This window comes from Staurois parvus, unplaced genomic scaffold, assembly GCF_062004578.1.
Source record: "Staurois parvus isolate SC_StPar_1 unplaced genomic scaffold, SC_StPar_1.0 ptg000631l, whole genome shotgun sequence".
NCBI classification, from domain to species: Eukaryota; Metazoa; Chordata; class Amphibia; order Anura; family Ranidae; genus Staurois; species Staurois parvus.
Window position 1 is genome coordinate 978,084 of NW_028318427.1, and position 25,224 is coordinate 1,003,307.

At 43.4% G+C, this 25,224-nt stretch overlaps 1 protein-coding gene across 3 annotated transcripts in view; it reads right to left on the reverse strand.

Annotated features, from left to right (window-relative positions):
• Nucleotides 1-577: 577 nt before the first annotated feature.
• Nucleotides 578-25,224, reverse strand: part of EHMT2 (euchromatic histone lysine methyltransferase 2) — a 44,677-nt gene continuing 20,030 nt past the window's right edge. For all 3 annotated transcript variants that reach the window (XM_089693404.1, XM_089693405.1, XM_089693403.1), the window contains 13 exons: nucleotides 21,883-21,989; nucleotides 21,671-21,793; nucleotides 20,540-20,641; nucleotides 20,353-20,457; nucleotides 15,046-15,200; nucleotides 10,638-10,805; nucleotides 10,296-10,440; nucleotides 10,144-10,221; nucleotides 8,896-9,011; nucleotides 6,773-6,859; nucleotides 5,790-5,868; nucleotides 3,594-3,769; nucleotides 578-1,009 (listed from right to left, as the gene is read on the reverse strand). In XM_089693404.1, coding sequence (XP_089549530.1) covers nucleotides 838-1,009; nucleotides 3,594-3,769; nucleotides 5,790-5,868; nucleotides 6,773-6,859; nucleotides 8,896-9,011; nucleotides 10,144-10,221; nucleotides 10,296-10,440; nucleotides 10,638-10,805; nucleotides 15,046-15,200; nucleotides 20,353-20,457; nucleotides 20,540-20,641; nucleotides 21,671-21,793; nucleotides 21,883-21,989 — 1,613 coding nt within the window. In that variant the 3' untranslated portion in view covers nucleotides 578-837. The remainder of the gene's footprint in view (nucleotides 1,010-3,593; nucleotides 3,770-5,789; nucleotides 5,869-6,772; nucleotides 6,860-8,895; nucleotides 9,012-10,143; nucleotides 10,222-10,295; nucleotides 10,441-10,637; nucleotides 10,806-15,045; nucleotides 15,201-20,352; nucleotides 20,458-20,539; nucleotides 20,642-21,670; nucleotides 21,794-21,882; nucleotides 21,990-25,224) is intronic.

Consider the following 25,224-nt stretch of genomic DNA (forward strand, 5'->3'; position numbering starts at 1 on the left):
TGAATTAAATTTATTATTTTTTATGATTATGAAATTATAATTTATGATTTCGTGTTTCAAGTTTTATCATATCCGGAATGTTTACTAGACTCTTGTTCGGACAGATTTCAGTGAGTTATTCCTAAAAATTACAGTCTACAATAAAAAACTACATATTTCCATGCAAAAAACCGGTACCGCTTTCAGCACCAAAAATCGGAAAGAATCATACCGCCAAGGAGGTTAAAATGAGGTGTTTGCTAGTTTTGGAAGTGTATTACTGGCAGGATCACCAGCTGAAAATATAGGGAGAAAATGAAAACAAATGCAGGCACCACAGAGTACTGGCATGCGATAATATTTTACATTTTTGTTCTGGAATTTAGGTACACTTTATTACACAATTTGAAAACCAGCTAGCATTACGTCTAGGTGGATATGAAGTCATTTTACTATTTTAACATTCACCTAGATGTTTTGTGACCTTTATAAATGCCTCTGGCTTGCATCCATTCACAGAAAATATGAGATCTGACATCTGTAATACTTTACAGTTGAGGGACATCATGCTCCATATATACGCTACAAACAATGAATATTTGTTTATATATATAAAAAAAGTCACAATCTTTATTTTTATTTGTGAGACTGGACGATTTACAAGACAACGATGTGGCAAGAGAATGGGTAATAGACTGTTGGTTTCAGGACTGCTACTTGGACAAGAGATAAGAGACGGTTTGCTGGGGTCATGGCAGGAAGTAGCTGAATGGAGTGACACCATACAAGTCCCTTACAAGGGTCATAAAAGAATGGTGTCGGCTGTATGAGTGAAGCCCAGTTTAGAGTCTAATGGCATCACACATTCTGAGGGGGAACGGGCACTGGCACTGTTTCAGGAACCTCCAATCGGGCGAGGCGGCTTTGCTCCAGAGCGATCGCTTCGGCTGAGTGTTTACACCGCTCAGAGCCACACTGGCATGTGAAGTATTTGCTCTTAATGTCCCAGAAACGGTCACCATAGTCAAACCTGAAGAGGACAGACACGTGTCGGTTAGCAAATATAAAACAAAAATTTATAACATACACACACATTTTGAAGTGACCCTGTCACAAAATCTAAGAATTACAAAAGAAGTGCATACAGTGCCTTGAAAGTCTTCATACCCCTTGAAATTTTCCACATGTTGTCATGTTACAAACAAAAACGTCAATGTATTTTATTGGGATTTTATGTGATAGACCAACACAAAGTGACGCATAATTGTGAAGTGGAAGGAAAATGAGAAATGGTTTTCAACATTTTTTACAAATAAATCTCTGAAAAGTGTGGCGTGCATTTGTATTCAGCCCCCTTTACTCTGATACCCCTAACTAAAATCTAGTGGAACCAACTGCATTCAGAAGTCACCTAATTAGTAAATAGAGTCCACCTGTGTGTAATTTAATTTCAGTATAAATACAGCTGTTCTGTGAAGCCCTCAGAGGTTTGTTAGAGAACATTAGTAAACAAACAGCATCATGAAGGCCAAGGAACACACTAGACCGGTCAGGGATAAAATTGTGGAGAAGTTTAAAGCAGGGTTAGGTTACAAAAAAATATCCCAAGCTTTGAATATCTCATGGAATGAAAGAGTATGGCATAACTGCCCACCTACCAAGACATGGCCGTCCACCTAAACTGACAGGCCAGGCAAGTACAGCATTAATCAGAGAAGCAGCCACAGGACAACTATTAGTCTATTGGGCAGCACAGTGGCTAAATAGTTAGCACTTCCACCTGGCAGTACTAAGGTCGTTGGTTCAAATCCTAACCACGGCACCACATGCCTGGTGTTTACATGTTCTCCCTGTGCCTGCATGGGTTTCCTACAGGTACTCCAGTTTCCTCCCACACTCCAAAGACATGCTGGTAGGTTAATTGGATCCTGTCTAAATCGGCCCTAGTATGTGTATGTATGAATGTAAGTTAGGGACCTTAGATTGTACACCCCTTGAGGGTTAGGGACTGATGTGAATGTACAATATATATGTAAAGCGCTGCATAAATTGACAGTGCTATATTAGTACCTGTAATAATACATAAATAGTCATGCACTCCACAAATCTGGCCTTTATGGAACAGTGGCAAGAAGAAAGCCATTGTTGAAAAAAATCCATTAGAAGTCCCGTTTGCAGTTTGTGAGAAGCCATGTGGGGGACACAGCAAACATGTGGAAGAAGGGGCTCTGGTCAGATGAGACCAAAACTGAACTTTTTAACCTAAAAGGAAAATGCTATGTGTGGTAGAAAGCTAACACTGCACATCACCCTGAACACACCATCTCCACCGTGAAACATGGTGGTGGCAGCATGGTGTTGTGGGGATGCTTTTCTTCAGCAGGGACAGGGAAGCTGGTCAGAGTTGATGGGAAGATGGATGGAGCCAAATACAGGGCAATCTTAGAAGAAAACCTGTTAAGAGTCTGCAAAAGACTTGAGATTGAAGAGAAGGTTCACCTTCCAGCAGGACAACGACCGACCCTAAACATACAGCCAGAGCTACAATGGAATGGTTTAGATCAAAGCATATTCATGTGTTAGAATGGCCCAGTCACAGTCCAGATCTAAATCCAATTGAGAATCTGTGGCAAGACTTGAAAATTGCTGTTCACAGACGTCCTCCATCCAATCTGACAGAGCTTGAGCTATTTTGCAAAGAAGAATGGGAAAAAAATTCAAATCTAGATGTACAAAGCTGGCAGAGACATCCCCAAAAAGACTTGCAGCTGTAATTGCAGCAAAAGGTGGTCTTACAAAGTATTGACTCCGGGGGACTGAATACAAATGCACGCCACACTTTTCACATATTTATTGGTAAAAAATGCTTGGTCTATCACATAAAATCCCAATAAAATACATTTACTTTTTTTTCGTAACATGATAAAATGTGGAAACGTTCAAGGGGTATGAATACTTTTTCAAGGCATTGTATATATCAATGATCTCCAAACTGTGGCCCGGAAGCTGGATGTGGCCCTTTGCTTGCCTATATCCGGCCCTTGAAGGCAGTAGTCCTGCCATGGATACAAGGCACTTAACTAAAGCAGCACTATTCCTCTCACTGATACTAATGATGGGGCATTTACTCCCAATGCATTTTCTACTCACACTGGCCACAGACCGGCCCACCAAAGTCTGAAGGACAGTAAACTGACCCTTTGCTTGGAAATTTTGGAGACCCCTGGGATATACCTTTGCACACCCTGCCAAACAACTTTTTCAATGCTGAAAAATCGTTCTATGAGCTCTGCTAGGAAAGCAACACTTCCGGGAGTGTCAGTCATTGTGTTCCTTCAAGTTGGCTAGAGGAACCAGTTAGACCAGCAAAAGAAAAAACAAAACAAAAAAGGAGATTGGCATTCCCAAAAATGTTTGTTTTCCTAGCAGACCCCAGGGGACGATTCCTCAGAAACAAAGCAGCATTCTGTGGTGTGGACAGGAGGAAAGGTAAGTATTTTCACTTGTCTTTACAGGTAACATGTTTATGTTGAAACCTATACTCAGGGCGGTCCCGTTATATTCTGAAATTACAGTTGTTCATTTTAAAAGGGCATCGTCGCCTTCTCTCTTACCCAAGCTCCTCTCCCGCTTTGATATCCTTTCCACTGAAGAAGGCAATTCGAGGAAACCGCAAGTCTTGGTGGGACATGAAAACTCTCACTGGAATGAGGTTGGGCTCACACAGATGGTTAATAAAACGGCTGACGTTCCCATAGTATCTGGCGTCTATACAGTATACCTCTCCATCCTGAGGAAAAAAAGAGGAGACAGTTCCATTGTGCTGCATATGCTACAAATTTCAGTCATCCATTTTTTGTAACCCAGACTTTGCATACAAAAAACATACAGACATTCCGGTATTGCAAACTAAATTACCCACTGCTTGGTGAAATCAAAAATCTACATAAATTACTTGTATTATGATCTGTAATAAGAGGCTTGGCCCACTGCCCTGCTATGACATAAGACAGGGCTTGACAAATCTGCTTTGAATCTAGGAGCCAATTCACCTGCCCAGCACACGAAACTGCATGTCCGGGGCGTCGGGCAATAGGAATTACTCACACCTGGTGTTAAACGAAAAAAGACCAAAAACCAGTCAAAACAACTTTTTTTTTAGGTTCTGTTATAAGATTTTGCAAATAACTAATTTTTCTCCTTTACTGATGTGCGCTGATGAGGCTGCACTGATGGGCACCAATAGGCGGCACTGATAATCAGGTTGGATCTGTTCTGTTACCCAACTCAAACCTACGTTTCCCTCTTAATGGGGGGAGGGAGTGGATAAAAGGGAAATTAAGCCATAGCCAGCTGCCCCACACTCCCCGTCCACTCACGGGTGGTAGAGAAAGGGCACCAGATCAAGTTTGCAACCTCAATCCCAGCACCCAGCTGTCAAAGGAGATGTCAGAGGTGGGCGGGCAGTGAGAAAAAGCAAGGGAAGCCCTCCGTCAGAATGACAGGTGCCCTGCACTCATTACTGCCCCACCCATCAAAGGAGGGTACCAGTTCTCACAAACAAGCACTTTATCCTGCTTCAACAGACTGCACAGCCGCGGCCTCAATTATCAGCAAGCCCGACGTCCTGGTCTGTGCACCCACAGGGAGGGGACGTGGGATAGAACACATGGGGGGGACCAAATCCAGACTGTTGCTGTAGTGTAGCCCAGGCGCCAGGATGCAATTTCCAGTCACCATGGTGACCTGGGATTTGTTGAGTTTTGACATAAGCCCTTATCTTCCTTTTCCTCAGGCCCAGTTACATGGACACTTGTATGTATGAAGTCTCTCAAGACAGTGTGCCAATATGAAACCTGCATCTCTATGCAGTCAAGCATGGAAACTCCAGACTACAATCTACACAGGCAATGCACGGTCTATCCTGCTAGGGGTAGAGCATATACCTTAGAGATCTGCTGTGCTCTACAATGAACATCTAGAGTTTAGCATCCCTTTAAATGGCAAATTGTCACTTAGGGGGGAGGGTACACACATTTGCTTCCTTCTGTGGGAACTACAAATTTTACGGTTAGTGAAAAAAAAGAAAACTGCAATGAAGAGGAAGTAACGGTCAGTTATGTCCTTTCCATGCTAAAACAGACGAAAATATACAGACAAGAACATTCTCAAAAATTATGACAGCTCCAAGATTGAGCAAGATAGAACATTCTTAGTGAAAGCAAGGCCTAAAGAAATACATGTAAAAGGAGCAGCCATTTAAATTGGCCCATGTTCAAAGACATATGCATGTGGAACGTACAAACAGACACCACAGCTGTATGTTATTGTCACAGAAGAGTTGTAGAGCATAGAAGGGTAATTTTCCATAGCCATTTCAGATATTAAAGTGGTTATAAAGGTTAAACATCTCCCCCTCCTATTATACTAATCTCAGCCCTCATTCAATCCAGCGCTGTGCAAGATGGATTTAATGTGCCATTGGCTCCCACTGCTGTCACTCAAAGCCAGTGACGAGAGAGTGGGGCTGAGTCCCGCTGTCTGTGTCTATGGATGCAGGCAGCGGGGCTTGGGAGCAAGCCCGCATGAGTACCCCCATAGGAAGGGGCCTTCTATGGGGGCATTGGACTGAGAGGAGGAGCCAGGAGCACTGGCAGGGGACCAGAGAAGAGGAGATTCAGGGAAAACTTTGTACAATTCCATTTCACAGAGCGGTTATGTTTTTTTACAAAAAAAAGTTTGCAATTACATTTACATTGCTTTTTTTTTGCAATATTCCTTAAACATCAAATATTGAAGCAGGTACCGACCTTATTGTCCAGATCAAACAGATAGGAATCATCTTCTCGAACATCTGCTTCTGCATCTGAAATCAACTCTCCTACATATCTGCAGCAGGAAATAGGAATCTGGATTAGAATACAGGAGGAAAGGAACAAAATGTAAAACCCCAAAGTGATCAGGTGGGGCATTCTGTGTAGCCATGAGCCTGCAAAAGTCAAGAAATGACCCAACAAACATACACTATAAGGTCAAAAGTCTCAGCATGTCTGTGCCCGTGTAAAAAGCAAGCTCCATAAATGACATGGTTTGATCAGTTTTCTGTGCTATGACCCCATATTGATGCCCAACGTTTTGGTAAGTAATACTCAACAAGCTCACATAGGTCCGATAGACAGGTGTCCACAAAGTTTTAGCCATATTGCATACAATGGAAACTGACATCACGGTAGAGGAGAGTATCTTGCTCAGGGGCGGACTGACCATTTGAAAACTCGGGCACTGCCCGAGGGCCGGGAGTCAGTAGGGCGCCCCATGAGATGCCCCTGGTACCTTTTTCATAGGCTTTTTTGAGTTTGGGCAAGGACACAGGGGCCCCATGATCCCCTATTGCCCGGGGGCCCCATGAGTTGTCAGTCCGCCACTGATGTTGCTGCATTGTGCCTAACAGGGACTGGGCAATAAAAACGGGTGGCATAGTGATATAAGATGTCCATAGATAAAAAAAATGTGGAATTAAAAGAAAATGGTATCTAAGAAAAGCATCCAATGCCTAATAGAATATACCATTCTCTTCACTCCCAGTCTGCTATCCAGTTTCAGGGCAGTGGCGATAATTACAGTAAAGCTGAACAGGTTCAGCATCATTGCCCTGAACAGATTGGAGGCCTGGGAGTTACATAAACACACCTTTCCCCAGTGGTTTCTTCTGCAGCTACTTTTCTTTGTGACAGATTCTCTTTAACAGGAAAACAACCCTTTAGGAGAACAGTGGTACACGTGAAACACTTACTCGCAGATGAAAGATCCTTGTGGAATGTCCTGTAGAGCTCTCACTCCCCAACCCATTTTCGCTGTACGATATAACTGGAGCCGGACCCTGCAGGAGAGAAGTCCTCTAGCTGACTGCAGAGATACAAGTATTCACCCAACTATAGATTCCACTAGCAAATGTAAAACAAACCACACAAGCTGCACCAAAACCTTTTGAATGCCAGATGGAGATCCTAGGTCAGTTTTACTATTTACATCAAAATGATATGAACACAGTTTTACTCAAAGCTTTGGGTGAACTAGCAGGTTGAATCAGCCACCCATTGCTATTGACACATCACTATGATAGGCAGCTTTACTGACCAATAGCAATGAGTAGTGTCAGAACTTTGTCAAAACAGCCTGAGATGTATGCAGTACGTAAAAGGATAAGTTCACCTTTGGGAACATGTTACATGTTCAGCTGCTTTTAGGGTGGAACATGTAACATGTTCCCATAGTCATTGCTGACTTTACTCGCTGTATACTCAAATCAGGCCGGTGAATCAAAAAACTAAAAATTGTTACAGAGGACCTTCAGGGTTTTTGCAGAAAATTAACAGTCGGCAGCTACAAATACTGTAGCTGCTGACTTAAAAAAAAAAAAAAAAAACGAAAAAAAAAAAAAAAAAAAAAACACACTGACCTCACCCGGCCTGGTTCTTTGGGTCCCTGGTACCAACACATTTAATGTGAGAAGCTGGCTGTGACTCCTTGCGGCTTCATAGCTGGCTTTCTACTGGGCATGTGTGAGCCGCACTGCGTGAATGGTCCTGAAGCCTCGTGGCCTAACGTGATATGTCCCAGGAGGTTGCGGGTGGGAACGGGAGTGCCAGAACCGGAAGTGGGAGCGAGTACCTACCAAAACTAGGTACCTGCTCCCCTCCAAAAATGTTAAAAGGACATAAAGCAGAGCTTCCCTTATAGGGTGAAGTGCCATTTTAACCACTTGCCCTCCAGAGGAATCACCCCCCCCCCCCCTTCCTGACAAGGCCATTTTTTGCGATACGGCGCTATGTTACTTTAACTGACAAATTGCGCGGTCATGTAGAGCTGCACCCAAAAAAAAACAAAAAACCAAACAATATTTTTAACTTTTTGCTATAAAACATATCCAGTAAAAAATTAAAAAGAAAAAAAAAAAAAAAAATCAAATTTCGTCATAAAGTTAGGCCAAAATGTATTCTGCAACGTGTCTTTGCTATAAAAAAAAAATCCCAATACGTGTAAATGAATTGATTTATGTGAAAGTCACAGCATCTACAAATGGCGGTATATATACTAGATTTTTTTTTTTTCTTTTTTAATACTAGTAACGGCGGCGATCAGCCACTTTCAGCAGGACTGTGGTGGGCATTCTGACACTGGGGGGAACTGAATAACTGCCACTGACATCCCCAGTGACACGCATACATTGATGAGTGCTAAAAAAAGCACCAACACTGTACTAATGACTGGGAAGGAAGGGGTTAACTTTTTGGGCAATCAAAGGGTTAACTGTGTTCTGTTTTACTGTGTAAGCATGCTGCTTTGTATTGTTCTGCTATGCAGAGCAATACAAAGCACCATACTGGTGCTGACAGGGGAGAGATCTGTACTGTTTGCATACAAACCTCTCCCCTGTCAGTTTTCCTCAGCGGTCGCCGGGTGGGGAATCTTCGTCTGGGACCAGATGATCGACAGCTGTAGCCGCCGATGGCGGCATGGATAAAACAGCGTGCGTGCCCCCTACCCGGAACTGCAAAATCACGTATACACACACACGCACGATTTTGCGCAGCCCTGCCTCCCTGTAGCAGGAGTTCTGCTATAGGGCAGTCAAGAAGCGGTTAATTCAGCATGACGTTCACGCAAATAGCAAACCTAAATATGAAGACTAAAAAAAGAAAAAAAACAACAACTCAACTCTTAATTCCTAAACCCTAACCTTTGTTCTAATTCTTAACATTAATCTATCCCTCTTACACTAACCTAATATCTACAGGTCTGTGCTCTTCCCCCATGCTGTGATCTGTTAAATCAGTTCAGGACTTGTGTTATAATTGACCACTCCCAATACAGCTCAGGAAGCATCACTGTCAGCATTGTGTTTTGTATACTTACTTGATGCCACTCTGTACCACTCTGTTTTTACATGTTTGCCAGCAGGCACAGGCTTGGTTACATTCAAAAATGAGCGGAGGTTCAATCTTGTTGAATTCCTGAAGCAGACGACCATCCTGATAGGAAAAAATGTTAAAAATAAAAATGGGAAGGTGAAAGACCTTACATTTTCTAACTTAACCCCATGGCGCTGAGCATACACATAAATGCGGCCTCACTGGATTGGGCTTTTTGCCACGGGGCCACATATCAGTGCGTCTCTGTGCTGGAAGTGCGCCATACAGTGCACTCCCAGCACAGAGACCAGGGTCTCACTGGGAGCTCCAAGTTCCATACTAACGATCAGGATCCAGAACTCAGAGTCACATGATCGCTGTGATAGCCAATCAAAGGCTATCATAGTGATCGGTCACTGTAAAGCCCACCCATATTTCTCTCTCTGAATGCAGAGGAAAGATACCTTGTACTGAGGGATACATCCTTGCACAGAGAAAAACAGTATGTAATAATATTAAAAATAATATAAAGAAAAAAATACCTAACTCATGGTTTGGTCTAGGTGAGTGCCAGGGTTAGTGTTTGGGTCAAGAAAAGTCAAAGGTCAGTATATTTTGGGCAAGATTTTTTTTTTTTTTTTTTTTTTTTTTATTAATTAGTATCAGTGTATTTTAGGTAGGATAGAAAAAAAAAGCACACCATTGTTTCTGGGCTGTACTAGGGGTACATACAACACACATATATGGTATTGCTGCGACTGCCTGGAGCAGGAGAATTTATAATAGGTTGTTCTTTGGTGGTAGGTTATGGTAGTAACAAAAAAAATTCACAGCTATGTTCAAATAAAAACAAAAAAAAAAAAACTTGTCCTTAAAAAAACAAGGTATAAAACACCCAGATATACAAACTAGTGATGATATGTACAGTTTTACTAACACATGTCAAAGCTGCAAAATTGTGCTTAGGCGTTAACATTTGTTTAATCCTTAAGCGCAGGGGGGTTAAACTATGAAAATTAAGTACTAAACTGCTATGGGCGCCCAACGTTTTTTTTTTTTTATTTACACATATTTGATACATCAGATCCACTGACTAGAACTGTGGCCTAATAGGAATCAAGGGAAGTTACAAGAATAGAGATTCTAAAAGCCTCCCCTTCCTTCCAATTATTGATCCACCACCTAGGAAAGGGGCCCATACCCCGCTGACTCCATACAAACTTAGAAATAATGACTTAATGCAATCTCTCACCTTATCATACCAGCATCGGATGCTCAGCTGTCCACACAGGCAGTTACTAGATGAACAGTCATCCAGGCAGCTGCAGTTCTGTACACAGAGAAAGAGTAAGTGAGACGCAGAAAGTATGTTGGAAAATGAAAGAAAAAGAGGCCATGCAATACCTGGAGGTGGGTGATATTGCGGTCGATGCTCATGGCTGATGTTTCACAGTTCTCCGATACATATTTATAGTCATCTGGACAAAGCTCCTCATCCACACCATTCACACAAGGGATAGGAAAGTTTTCATAGCCATGTGCAATATCCCTGTGTGTAAATGAAAGAAAGTGTTGATATCAATATTGCTGCTGCAGTAATCACTCCACAGATCAGGTTTTACTCCACTGAGTATAAAAAGTATACCCCAGTGATGGAAAAAAAAAACAAACAAAACAGCCTTAACTTCATCCATTGCTAGCGTACATAAAACCACACCGATTACCCAACCACCTCTACCAACCCACCTGCTGATAATCCTCTCAGTGCGCACAGCTCTGTTCTGAATCCCTTGCCGGATCTTGCGGTTGAGCTGTAAGGCGTACCAGACATCAGTGTGCTCCAGTGTAAGGTCACATGGTGTGTCGCCTTCATTGTTACGCGTTTCTGTGTCGGCCCCACGAGACAGGAAAAGACTAAAAAGGACAATAGAAAGGTTTGGTTTTTAGAAGCTTCAAATTAAAGTGGTTGAAAATTTCAGACATGAAATATGAACAAAGTATATCCCTCTATAGCAGGGGTCTCCAAACTTTCTACAAAGGGTCAGTTTATGGTCCTTCAAACTTCAGGGTAGCCAGTGGGAGTAGAAAACAATGTCCTGGTGTCAGTGGGAGGAATAGTGACCCACCATTGGTATCAGTGGGAAGAATGGTGCCCCATCACTGGTGTCAAGTGGGAGGAATGGTGCCCCATCCTTGGTGTCAAGTGGGAGGAATGGTGCCCCATCCTTGGTGTCAAGTGGGAGGAATGGTGCCCCATCAATGGTCTCAGCGGGAGGAATGGTGCCCCATCAATGGTGTCAGCGGGAGGAATGGTGCCCCATCAATGGTGTCAGCGGGAGGAATGGTGCCCCATCAATGGTGTCAGCGGGAGGAATAGTGACCCATCAATGGCGTCAGCGGGAGGAATAGTGACCCATCAATGGTGTCAGCGGGAGGAATAGTGACCCATCAATGGTGTCAGCGGGAGGAATAGTGACCCATCAATGGTGTCAGTGGGAGAAATAATGACCCATCAATGGTGTCAGTGGGAGAAATAATGACCCATCAATGGTGTCAGTGGGAGGAATAGTGACCCATCAATGGTGTCAGTGGGAGGAATAGTGACCCATCAATGGTGAAAGCGGGAGGAATAGTGCACCAAGGTCCAAATAAAGGCTAGCAAAGGGCTATATCCAGGCCCCCGGCCCACAGTTTGGAGACCACTGAGCTATAGTGTGTACTGTCTGCTGCTTTGTTCCTTTGCTATCAGCATGAGTCACTTCCGACAAGTTTTTCTGACACCAAGAGAAAAATGGTGATGGGGAGGGATCTCCAGCAGAGTGAAAGCCTCAGCTCTGTTCCTGTGAGCTGTGTGAAGGGAGATGCATTCCTTCCCTCCAATCAGCTCTCAGAGCTTTCCTCACTGAGCTCTGCATAGTGTAACTAAAAGCAGAGTTCCACCCTTTTGGGGCGCGGGGAGCAGTAGGTACCTGGTTTTGACAGGTACCCGCTCTCACTTCCGGCTCAGTTTCCTGTGGCTCTTCTTCCCAGTGCAGCCCTCTTGGATATTTCACAGGTCCCAGAGGACTGCGGCTTATTCACAAAACGCAGTGCGATTTGCGCATGTGCAGTAGGAAACAGCCAGTTTCCCTTAGTCAAGATGGTGGCGCCAGCACCAGACTGAAGAATCGGCTCAAGGTGAGGACACCGCTGAAACCCTGGACTGGTAAGTGACATAATATTAAAAGTCAGCCGCTACAGTATTTGCAGATGCTGACTTAATTTTTGGGAGGGGTGGCCAGAACTCCTCTTTAAGCTCTCTGCTGCATTTTTTATTTAGGAACCCTCAGACTAGCTTTATAAATTCTGGAGTTTGAACAGATGCAAAGAAAAGACTGCAGATAAACAGGTACAGTTTATGTAGGAGGATTTGTTTCATTTCTGTGTATCACCTGAATCCAGTCACTCCACTGGGTACATGTGAGGGTTTACTACAACTTTATAACTGAAACTCCATGCTTTTTAAAAAGGGAAACTAGTCAATGATATAAAGTTGTGTTCAAAATAATAGCAGGTGTAGTAGAGTAATAGAAATCCAACAGACCCAACAGTCATGACATGTATGCTGCTGATTCTGTGTCATTGTATCACTCATTGAAAGGGGCATGTTCAAAATAATAGCAGTGTGAAGTTCTATTAGTGAGGTCATTCATTCTTGGAAAAACAGGTGGCAATTATTGCCCTTATTTAAGGAAGGAAGGCAGCAAATGTTGTACATGCTGGTTACAGTGCATTTCTCTCTGAAATTGAGGAAAATGGGTCGTTCCAGACATTGTGCAGAAGAACAGCGTACCTTGATTAAAAAGTTGATTGGAGAGGGAAAAACATATAAAGAAGTGCAGAAAATGATAGGCTGCTCAGCTAAAATGATCGCAAATGCTTTAAAATGGCAACCAAAACCTGAAAGACGTGGAAGAAAGCTAAAAACTACCATTCGAATGGATAGAAGAATAGCCAAAATGGCGCGGACTCAGCCAACAATCAGCTCCAGGAAGATCAAAGAAGGTGTAAAGTTCTCTGTGAGTACTGTTACAATTAGAAGACGCCTATGTGAAGCCAAGTTATCTGCAAGAAGCCCCCGCAAAGTCCCACTGTTGAAAAAAAGACGTGCTGAAGAGGTTACAATTTGCCAAAGAGCACATTGACTGGCCTAAAGAGAAATGGCGCAACATTTTGTGGACTGATGAAAGTAAGATTGTTCTTTTTGGGTCTAGTGGCCGGAGACAGTTTGTCAGACGATCCCCAAACACTGAATTCAAGCCACAGTACACTGAAGACAGTGAAGCATGGTGGTGCAAGCATCATGATATGGGGATGTTTCTCATACTATGGTGTTGGGCCTATTTATCACATACCAGGGATCGTGGATCAGTCTGAATACATCAGAATACTTGAAGAGGTCATGCTGCCTTATGCTGAAGAGGAAATGCCCTTGAAATGGGTGTTCCAACAAGGCATCAACCTCAAACACACCAGTAAACATGCAACATCTTGGTTCCAGACCAACAAGATCGACGTTATGGAGTGGCCAGCCCAATCCCCGGATCTTAATCCAATAGAAAACTTGTGGGGTGACATCAAAAATGCAAAACCAAGAAATAAAGAAGAACTGTGGAATGTAGTCCAATCATCCTGGGCTGGAATACCTGTTCACAGGTGCCAGAAGTTGGTTGACTCCATGCAACACAGATGTACAGCAGTTCTCAGAAACAGTGCTTATACAACTAAATATTCATTAATTGATTCAAAGGAAAGCAAAATCTTCAAACACTGCAATTTTTTGAACCGTCTAATATTCACTTTTCTTCAATTTTTTTTTAGAGGAACAACACAAATTTGATATATTTTTCTTCATGTTTTGATTTGGAATAGAATGTGTAGTGTTCCCAATGCATTTGTGTGGATGGAAATAAAAGCTATTAGAAGGATTTTGAGCTTTATTCACTTTTTTTCAACACACTACTATTATTTTGAACACAACTGTAGGTCTACTACTTTGAAGATCCATAGTTTAGCGCAAGCACCACACTTGCAAAGAAGCAATAGAATACAGTATTTTTCACTCCATAAGACCCACTTTTTTCACCCCAAAACATGGGGAAAAATGTCTGCGCGTCTTATGGAGCGAATATTGACCAGAGATGCCCCCCCCTCCCCACCGCCGTGTTAGGACTTAGAACCAGCGCTCGACTCTTAAGTGGAGCTCCCTCTCGCCGCGGGCTGTCCCATCCCACTGCAGCGTGCAGCCTGTCCCCGGACTCTCTCCGTTGCTCCTTATCCTCCCAGGAAGTCACTGCCAGGCAGTGCACTCCCCTCTCCGAACCCTCAGCCTGCTCTACAGTGAAGTCCGGCCCGACCCCACTCCGGTTTGCAGGTGCGACCTGTCCTCAGAGTTCTTCCCCCTAGCGGGCATGTCACTGCAGGGCATTGCTCCCCCCTCCCCTGGCCCGTGGTCTGCTTTACAGTAAGGTCTGGTCCCATTCCACTCTGCTGTGCCGCCTGTCCCCGGAGGTCCTCCCACTCCTCGCATGTCACCGCAGGTACTGCGCCCCCTGCCTCCTCTAGCCTGCAGCCTTCTGTAAAGTAAGATGCCAGTGCAGATGCTGGGAGCTGTAGTTCTTTTTGTACTATGTACCTGGATGTATGGTGCCTCTGCAGATCATTTGTTATTCGGGGGGGATGTAACAGGGCACTGTAGGGACTTTATGAGGGGGGGGGGGTGCCCAGTAATCAGGAAGACCTTTAAGTCTCTCCTCATTTGTTAATGGCAGTGATGATGGTTCTTAATGACATTGTTGACTGCTGTTCACTTTACATGGTTGAAATATTAATCAGTTATATTTTTTTAAATATTGTAGTACACCATTTGGCTCAGAATATTTTTTTTCTCTTGTTTTCCTCCTCTAAAACCTAGGTGCATCTTACGGAGCGAAAAATATAGTATATAGCGGCTGCTTCAGAAGCAGGTTTGAAAGGGGCATCATTAGCTAGAAAAAAAATGGAATGTTTGGAAACATGCTGTGCATTTTTACAATTTCACAAACTGCTTGCCTTTTTTCTTTTTGGCATACTGGTTGTCAAAAGGAGTATCTTGGCAACAAAGTTGGGTACTCACTTGACACACTGGATGAAGCCCTCCCGGGCTGCAATATGCAAGGGCGTGTCTCCATGGAAGTTAACGGCGTGTAGGTCACACTGTGCATTGAGGAGAACCTCTGCAATTTCGGCACTGCCGGTAAAGGATGCCCAGTGCAGGCAGATGTTCTTCTCCTGAGTAAGAGATGAAATACATTACAGAAGTTGTCCTGAAACATCTTTTATTGCTGTTGAACTGTGTAGTGTAGTGCACAGATACAGAGTAATGTTTCCACCCCTTACACAAACAAAGCTTGCCATTAAAGGATATCATTGTATAATTTTCAGTAAGTAAACATTTTCTATTAGCACCACTAATGTCCCTTAGAATGAACCTGTATTTAGCATTTTAACTACTTTCCGCCCAGGCCAATTCTGGCATTTCTCTATGTAAAAATCCTCATTTATTTGCTAAAAAATTTACTCAGAACCCCCAAGCATTATATATATATATTTTTTAACAGAGAACCTGGAGAATAAAATGGCGGACGTTGCAATTTTTTTTTATGTCACATGGTATTTGCACAGCAATTTTTTAAACTTAATTTCTTTGGAAAAAATACACTTTAATGAATAAACAAAACTAAAAAATATATAACCCAATTTTTTGTTAAAATATAAAAAACATGATGTTGCACCGAGCAAATAGATACCAAACGTGTCACGCTTTAAAATTGCACACAGTCGTAAAATGGCGCTAAACTACACTGCTCAAAAAATTAAAAGGAACACTTTTTAATTAAAGTATAGCATCAAGTCAATTAAACTCCTGGGATATTGATCTGGTAGGTCAGGGTGGATTTGATTTAAATCACTAGTGAAAAGGCTCGACTGAAAAAATTTTTAAAGAGCAATTGTCATCTCTGTCCCGCAGGATCTCCTTCTCCGACCCGCTGTTGACTCACCGACAGTCCCATTCACTTTAAATCGGACAGCTGGTGATGTGGTAGTGATACAAGATGAGGGATGTGGCAGCAGCAGGGGAGTGGATGTTCGCTAACAGGCGCTGCCATGATGGATCTAAAATGACAGGTGCTCTTTAAATGTAAGGAATCCAACTCATTCTTGCTGATAGAATCTTTAATATTTGCAAACCAAATGAAGGTTTCCGTTTTAAAATAATAAGCGGTCAGGTTAGTAAAACAGCGAGAACAGAACCGATTTTAGGATAATCACACATAGCTAGAGATCTATTCAGATTCTTTTATTTCATTTGCCATTGAACACCAGAATTGGCAAGTCCGCCAATGGCGCCCTGTGTTTTTCACAGATGAGGGCAGGTTCACCATGAGCACATGTGACAGACGTGAAAGGGTCTGGAGAAGCCATGGAGAACGTTTTGCTGCCTGTAACATCGTTCAGCATGATTATTTTGGTGGTGGGTCAGTGATAGTCTGGGTAGGCATATCCATGGAAGGATGCACAGACCTCTACAGGCTAGATAGTGGAACCCAGACTGCCGTTAGGTATCGGGATGAAATCCTTGGACCCATTGTCAGACCCTTCATTGGTGCAGTGGGTCCTGGGTTCCTCCTGGTGCACGATAATGTCCAGTCTCATTTGGTGAGAATACTCAAGCAGTTTCTGGAGGATGAAGGAATTGATACCATTGAATGGCCCCCATGGTCATCTGACCTAAATCCAATAGAACACCTCTGGGATATCATGTTTCAGTCCATCCGACGACGCCAGGTTGCACCTCAGACTGTCAAGGAGCTCAGCGATGCCCTAGTCCAGATATGGGAGGAAATACCCCAGGACACCATCCGCCGTCTCATTAGGATCCTGTCCCAACGTTGTCAGGCATGCATACAAGCACATGGGGGCCACACAAACTGAGTACCATTCGGAGTTGTTGCAATGAAATCTCAGCAAAATGGACTAGCCTGCTGCATCATTTTTTCACTTTGATTTTCGGGGTGTCTTTAAATTCAGTCCTCTGTAGGTTGATAATTTTCATTTCGATCAAATGATGGGGCATCATTACATTCCTAACACATTACCCAGTCCATATCAGTATAGATATCCAGCATATTTTTCCCCATTGAGATCTCATGTGTTTTCAAAGTGTTCCTTTAATTTTTTTGAGCAGTGTATGTTACTTGAAAATCTCCATAGGTGATGCCTCAAAATATTTTTTAGAGGGTTCCAGTTTAGAGTTACAGAGGAGGTCTAGCGCTAGAATTCTCTCGCTATAACGTTTGCAGTGATAACTAATATGTGTGGTTCGAACGCAATTTACATATACGGGCACAACCTACATATCTAGGGGATGGGTGCGCTTTAAAATCGTTATTATTAATAATCATATTATTTTACATTGTTTCTTTATTTTTTTTTTAATCACTTTTATTCCTAATTCAAGAAATTTAAAGATCCCTTGTAATAGGAATAAGGCATGATAGTTCCTCTTTATGGAGAGATCTGTGGTCTATAAGACCCCACACATCTCTCTTCTATGCTGGAAAGCAGGAAATAAAAAAATAAAATTGATCTCAAGCTTTCGAGCAAAAAAAATGTCATTGTTTACATCTTCCAGTGTCGAAAGTGGCCTCCCAGGAATCATCTGGTCCACAGCCAGGTCTATGGTAAACCACCGCCGTCAGATCGGATCTCCAGCTCCCCAATTGCATGGGAGAGCATAGAGAAGTGCCATTGGACGGAGGGGGTGGGGGGGTGGAACGTTCCCTTCTGCCACCTGTAAAAGGGAATCCATCAGCTATTGAGCCGCTAGGATCACTTTTGCATTGCAGGGAACTGCTGGCTAAAAAAAAAAAAAAAAAAAAATATGATATCTGGACAATGCTTGTAGCTTCAAGCAGCATCCAGATATCTCCACTCAAAGTTCACAATGTCATATGACATCAAGTGGGCGGGAAGTGGTTAAGAGCAAAGGAAAAGGTTCAACGTATGACTAGTCCCTACGGTCGCCTATATTTACATTCCCTTTGCTCCACAACTGCTTACATTACCGCTGGGAGCAGGCAAACATGCCCGGTATATTTGGGTATATTTTGAGTAAAAGGTGGGCAGCTGACTTTTTTCTTGTGTGACTGCGCTGGTGTTTGGTGATTGGCCCATCACTTTCTCAGGGGACAGAGAGAGAGCCCTACATGCTGTATAAGCTCCACTAAGGAGCGGCAGGGGAGTAAGGAAAGGCATGCATAAGCCGCTTTCCAGACTGGCTTTAACCACTTGCCCTCCAGAGGATTTACCCCCCTTCCTGACCAGGCCATTTTTTGCGACACGGCGCTGCATTATTTTAACAATTGCACGGTCATGCAACGCTGTACCCAAATGAAATTTGTGTCATTTTTTTCCCCAGAAATGGAGCTTTTGGTGGTATTTGCTTCTGCATTTTTTATTTGTTGCGCTTTTTTGGTATAAAACATCCAGTAAAAAAAATGTCTGGGTTTATTTCACTTGGTATTTCTGCTTATTCTTACAGTAAATGTAATTATCACACGGTAATAGTATACTGCATAGGTTATGGTGGGAAGGGACTAAAGAACTCAAAAAAGCTCCCAACGGAATGTGTGTAAAGCACAGTACAGCCCACTTAGCTTCGCAGATCCACTCAGAAAGACATTCCAACTCAACGGCCATCCAGTCAGGGGAAAATACAACAAACACTGCGCTGCCTGCCAGTAGGAAACACAATCTGTATCACCCAAGCTGTCCTCTCCGATTCTCCCAAGACCTCCTGCTCTCAAGTTCGGTCTCTTTCTTCCATACTCATCTCCAGGACTTCTTCAGAGTCTCTCTCATCCTCTGGAACGCTCTACCTCAGTCTGTCTGGCTATCTCCTACTCTGGCTGCCTTTAAATGATCCCTGAAAACTTCTCTCTTCAGAGAAGCTTGTCATGCCTCCAACTACCTGGACTTTTATCACTTCCATCAGCTCATCCCCCACAGTTATATAACCTTTTGTACCACTTGCTCCACCTTATTAGATTGTAAGCAGGGCCCTCTTAGCTCTCTTATATTATATTGTATTGTAACTGTACTGTCTTCCCTTTAGATTGTAAAGTGCTGCGCAAACTGTTGGCATCATATAAATCCTGTATAATAATATTAATATAAACTGAGGAACAAGCGGGTGGATGGGTTTTTTCCACTACTTGTTGGATTGTGTTCCTGTTCGGGAAGAGCCAATTGTCTCTCAGGTTTGTTGTCCAGGAAGATTGCTGGAGAAAGTCTTCTTTAAAACAGGATGTTATGCCAAGCTGCAGCTTCTAAAGCAAGCAAAATCCTCTCTTGTATTAAAAGAGGTATAGACTCCAGAGAGAGATATCATTTCCCCTGGTACAAATCATTAGTAAGACCTCATCTGGAATATGCAGTTCAGTTTTGGGCACCAATTCACAAAAAAACATTGGGGAACTGGAGAAAGTACAGAGAAGGGCAACTAAACGGATACGAGGCATGGAGGAGCTCAGCTATGAGGAAAGATTAGAGGAACTGAATTTATTCTCTCTTGAGAAGAGGAGATTAAGGGGGATATGATCTCCATGTATAATACATAAGGGGGGATATGATCTCCATGTATAATACATAAGGGGGGATATGATCTCCATGTATAATACATAAGGGGGGATATGATCTCCATGTATAATACATAAGGGGGGATATGATCTCCATGTAAAAAACATAGGGGGGGGATATGATCTCCATGTATAAATACATCAGTGGTTCATATAGTGAACTCGGTGTAGAGCTATTCACCCTGAGGTCATCACAGAGGACAAGGAGGCACTCTTTATGTCTGGAGGAAAAGAAATTTAATCTCCAAAACATGGAAAGGTTTCTTCACAGTAAGAGCTGTGAAAATGTGGAATAGACTCCCTCAAGAGTTGGCTCTGGTCAGCTCAGTGGATTGCTTTAAAAAAGTCCTGGATTCTTTCTTGGATACACAGAATATAACTGGATACTAACATTTAGGGGTAAAGTTGATCCAGGGAATATCCGATTGCCTCTCGGGGAATCAGGAAGCAATTTTTTTCCCTGTAGGAGCAAACTGGATTATGCTTTGCTGGATTTTTTTTGCCTTCCTCTGGATCAACTGTGGGTATAGGATTATAACTTTTTTTTTAATGGTTGAACTGGATAGACCTTTGTCTTTTTTCAGCCAGACTATGTAACTATGTATGCATATGTCTCATTCCATTTCTTATTCCAAAAATAAGAGGATTATTACACAGGAAAGGATAAATCAATTCTGAACCATGATTCTGGAAACAAAAAAACCCCAAATACCACAGATCCTAAGAGTAAGGCATATACTCACATTGTCCTGCAGTGTAACATCTGCCCCCCGAGTCAGCAATGTACGAATGACATCGATGTGCTTGTGTTCTGCTGCCCAGATGATAGGTGTCCAACCACCATTATCCTAAACAGACCACAGACAGGTAATTTGAAAGGTTTTGATGAGGAGTTTAAAAGCCAAAAGCTTATAATGGCTGTGCTCTCACCTGGGCATTGACATTGACTTGGCCTGTAGCCAGCAGAAAGCTCAACAATTCCAGATTTCCACTCTTGGCTGAATGATGAAGACAAGTTGAGCCATCTTCTTCCTGAAAGAGGTCAATAGGTTAAAAGGCAGTTCTACAAAAACAAGTAAATACACACAAAAAGGAAATTCTCTGCCAAAATATTTATGCACATGCCCTCCTGATCATCTCATCTTTGCCATTCTATATGGTTACAAAAGGAGGGTGGCATTACTATCCAGACCCAGAAATTCCCAGGACTCTTGAGAATTTAATTTACCCCCTGCCTGTTCTTCAGACTAAAAGTAAATACTACCTCACTGGTGATACCTGCCCTCTCTGCCTTATCAGGGCCCATTTGAAACCCAACTCGAGCTTCACCTTATCAACTTTTTTACAAGTGCATCCAGCCCTGACTGCAAAACAGCATGGCTCTCCTGAGTATTCCCCCTCTCTTTCCGGTTCTGTGCCCCTAGCCCTGTCTGTATTTGAATGGGCACTGCTTAACTCAGTTCCTTTAGTAAACTTTAGTATCACTTTAATCAATCGTTCAACAGGTGAGTGTCAGCTTATGAAAGAAAGAATTCATGTAATCAGTGGTTGACCAGAAACATCGTTTATGACTTTTGGAAGACAAATGTCATATTGAAGATTTTTAGACTTTTCTTTTACTTTCACCTGGGGATCCTGCCAATAACACTCCCTGTCCATGGAGGAAACCACTCACTCATCATAGTACTTTTGTGGAGAAGTGTGTTTTCACCCTGGAACAGAGCTACAATAATTGTCCCCTCACCTATAACAGAGAGTGGAGTTCTGTAGTCCTCAAAGATTGCTGGGAAATTGTAACTGATAAGAGTGTAGCATACGCAAAGAGCAGAGGACATTACCTGCTTACATGGTATCTGGCTTTCAGAGTTAACAGAGCACCAAATGAGAGACGTTAACCCTTCAGGATTACACACATTTTTAATACTGTTGTCATTATTATTGTTCTAGAACAGTTTTGATCAGGATACCACTAATTAAACTGTAAACTAGAAGGACTAGGGAAGAGATCTCTAGCTAGAAAGTAAAGGATGAGATGAGCAAGTGGTGAGCCAGTGGCATTACCTGGTGGTATACACATGCTCCACGCTGAGATAGATATTTGGCAACCTCTGTATGATTGTTCACGACAGCTTCAAGAAGAGGGGTGCGCAGGACTTTGTCAGTGGCGTTTATACTGGCACCAGCCTGACAGAAGAGCAAAGCATATGAAAGACACAAAATGTAAATGCAGCAGAGCATATCTGACGGTCAGAAAAAGATGGAAGAAAAGTCACCTGCACAAGTACATGGCAGAGCTCCAGACTTCCTCTCGTTGCTGCAGCATGCAGTGGACTCCTCTTCAACTGCTGGTCATTAAGGAAACTGGAATCCTGGTTATCCACTGAGACAAATCATCAGAGAAGGGAAAGAGTAAGGACAAAGAAGTTACTTTTTTTTTGTTTTTACAGTTACTGGAGTTGTAAACAGCCAGCAGATCAGATTAAAACTATCATCTTTCTTAAGGGAGTTTGAAAAAAATCATACCTCCAATAACTGAAACATCTATAATGAAAGTATACATTTCTTTTTAATTTGAGCTACAGTGACTGATGTATAAAACAGGCGAATTCAAATGCCTGTGCTCCAGTGAGGAGATGGGAAGAATAGATGCTATTGATATCATATACTGGCTTTGGGGCTGAAACGTATTACAGCAACTCTGACAAAGATTTAAAGACGCACCACCTGCTAAAGAAGCACGTTTATACTCACCTGTCAACCACGTTTCCAATACTGGCTCCCTTGAAGAGTTGAGGCCTCTCCAAATATTATTATTATACAGTATTTATATAGCACTAAAAGGTTTGCTCAGCGCTGCACATTATACTGGGGGACAGAACATGAGACAATACAGGAACAAGGCAAAACACGAGGGGTTCGAGGGCCCTGCTCTTACGAGCTTACAATCTAGGAGGGAGGGGATAGTGGTACAGGAGGAAGTGGCTGTGGGGGATGGAGTGGTAGGAGGAGTGGAGGAGATCGGCTGTTAGGTGAGGGTGGGGTAGGCTTCCCTGAAGAGATGGGTTTTCAGTGTGCGCCTAAAGGTGAGGAGGGTAGGTGACAGTCTGATGGATTGGGGTAGTGAGTTCCAGAGGATGGGGGAAGTCCTGAAGAAGAAGTCCTGCAGTCAGGCGTGGGAGGTGGAGACCAGGGAGCTAGAAAGTAGGAGGTCTTGTGAGGAGCGAAGATTACGGGTAGGGTGGTATTTGGGTATCAGGTCGGTGAGGTAGTTTGGGGCAGCGTTATGAATGGCTTTGTATGTCTGTTAGTAGTTTGAATTGAATGCGTTGGGCAATCGGGAGCCAGTGGAGGGAATGACAGAGGGGTGGCAGAAGCGGAGCGGTTGGTAAGGTGGATGAGTCTGGACGCAGAATTCAGGATAGACTGAAGCGGGGATAGTCTGTGATGAGATAGGCCAGTGAGAAGGGAGTTGCAGTAGTCCAGACGTGAGATAATGAGGGAGTGAATGAGTTGTTTAGTAGTGTCTGAGGTTAGGAACGAACGTATTTTGGAGATGTTGCGGAGGTGGAGCCTGCATGAGTTTGCCAATGATTGGACATGGGGTTGGAAGGACAGGTTTGAGTCTAGAGTGACACCTAGGACTTTGGCTTGTGGGGTGGGACTGATGGTGGCGTAGTTGGTCGTGATGGAGAGGGGGGGGGGGGGGGGCACGGGCTGGCGGGAAAATCAGGAGCTCGGTTTTGGAAAGGTTCAATTTGAGGAAATGGAGCGACATCCAGTCTGATATGTCGTTCAGTAGATGGGTGATACGGACAAGGACTGAAGGGGTGAGGTGAGGGGTGGAGAGATAAATTTGCATGTCATCGGCGTAGAGGTGATAGTTGAAGCCGTGGGAGTGTATCTGTTTGCCGAGGGAGGAGGTGTAAATGGAGAAGAGAAGTGGCCCAAGGACTGAGCCTTGGGGGACCCCAACAGAGAGGGGGAGTGAGGGGGAGGTGGTAGCGTTATAGGTAACGCTGAAGGAGCATTGGGATAGATAGGAGGAGAGCCAGGAGAGAGCGGAGTCTCTGATGCCGAGGGAGTGTAGTTTGTTAAGGAGGAGGAGGGGGTGGTCGACATCTGACACTTCTGGGGGTGTCAGTTCCCGAGTCCCCCGTCCCTGGCTGTGTAGTTCCATCAGCTGGCCCTTACATCAAGACTTAGTGCTGTAATGATGTAGGGGCAGGTGAACAGAATCACAGTGGTGGAGATTTACTAAAACTGATGAACTCAGAACCTGGTGCAGCTGTGCATAGTAGCCAATCAGCTTTTGATTTCAGCATGTTCAATTAGGCTTTGGCAAAAAAACCTGAAAGCGAATTGGTTTCCATGCAGAGTTGCACCAGATTTTCTACTTTTCAGTTTTAGTAAATAAACCCCCACACCCAGTGACAGGGAACCAGGCATTTGACTAATTCACATGTGGGGATTCTGCTGGAGGCCATAGCTTGGCAAGAGAAAGAAGGAACGGGCAGGGGGACAGATGTGTATAAATTCACTTATTTTTTTAAATTGCCTTAAGAACCAGTGCCAGTAATATCACCAAACTGGATCCAGAAGTGATTACGAACAGCCACAAAAAATTTCTTTAACCACCTCCCGACTGCTACAGGGCGGCACGCGTGCACAAAATCACGTGATTTCGCATTTCCGGGTAGGGGGTGCGCAAGCGCCCTACCCGCGCTACCATTCATGGGCATCAATCACTGGGTCCTTGCCGGTAATTACTCGCCAGCGCCTGGTGATTTCCGACGATCACCGATGGGGAGGAGGACTGTTTTGTTTACAGTTCTCCTGCCTGTCAGCTCAGGCACACTGCTGTGCACAGCCATCCAGAGCAGTGTGATTACAGTGAAACACCCCCCCCACCCCCTAGTAAAACACTTCCTGCACACATTTAACCCTTTGATCGCCCCTCCTGTTGACCCCTTCCTGCCTAGCAAAAGGGTTAATTCAGGGGTTCTACAATGATCCTGAGTTTTCAATTAAAAAAATGAATTCCTGGGGGTTGGGTTCCAACTGCCAGCAGAAACATTACCTACCTGAATCCTATCATACTCAGTGAACAAAAAAAAAAAGAAAAATGACTTGGAAGTGCAGCTTTAAGGCACAGCTTTATTACAGGTGTTGGGAACATGTGAAGACCCAAAACACAGAGAAAATCTCACCAATGGATTCCTGGAATAGCAGAAACTGACAGATGACTCAAAGCACCCAACAAACAAGAGGAGCTGGCCTATAGTCAAAACAATTAATATCTGCCACTTTATAGGAGTATAAAACACGGAAAGATAAAAAAATCTATTTTCCATGCCAAACACTGAAGAAAAAAAAAAAAAAAAAAAAAAGGTTGTTCAAGTGCAACTGAAGTTCTGCTGTAATAAGCAGCACACAGGTAGGCTTTTTATCACAGAAGAGACATGCAATATCTCTTCTTCAATAAAATGCAACTAGCTGCCTGCTTGCGGTCTTCTCCAATGCAGCTCAGCTTAAAGAGCCAGACAAGTCTGTGTGTTAGAATGATGGCCTCCTGCGCATACGCAGAAGTGATGTCATCCCACGCCAGCCAATGAACA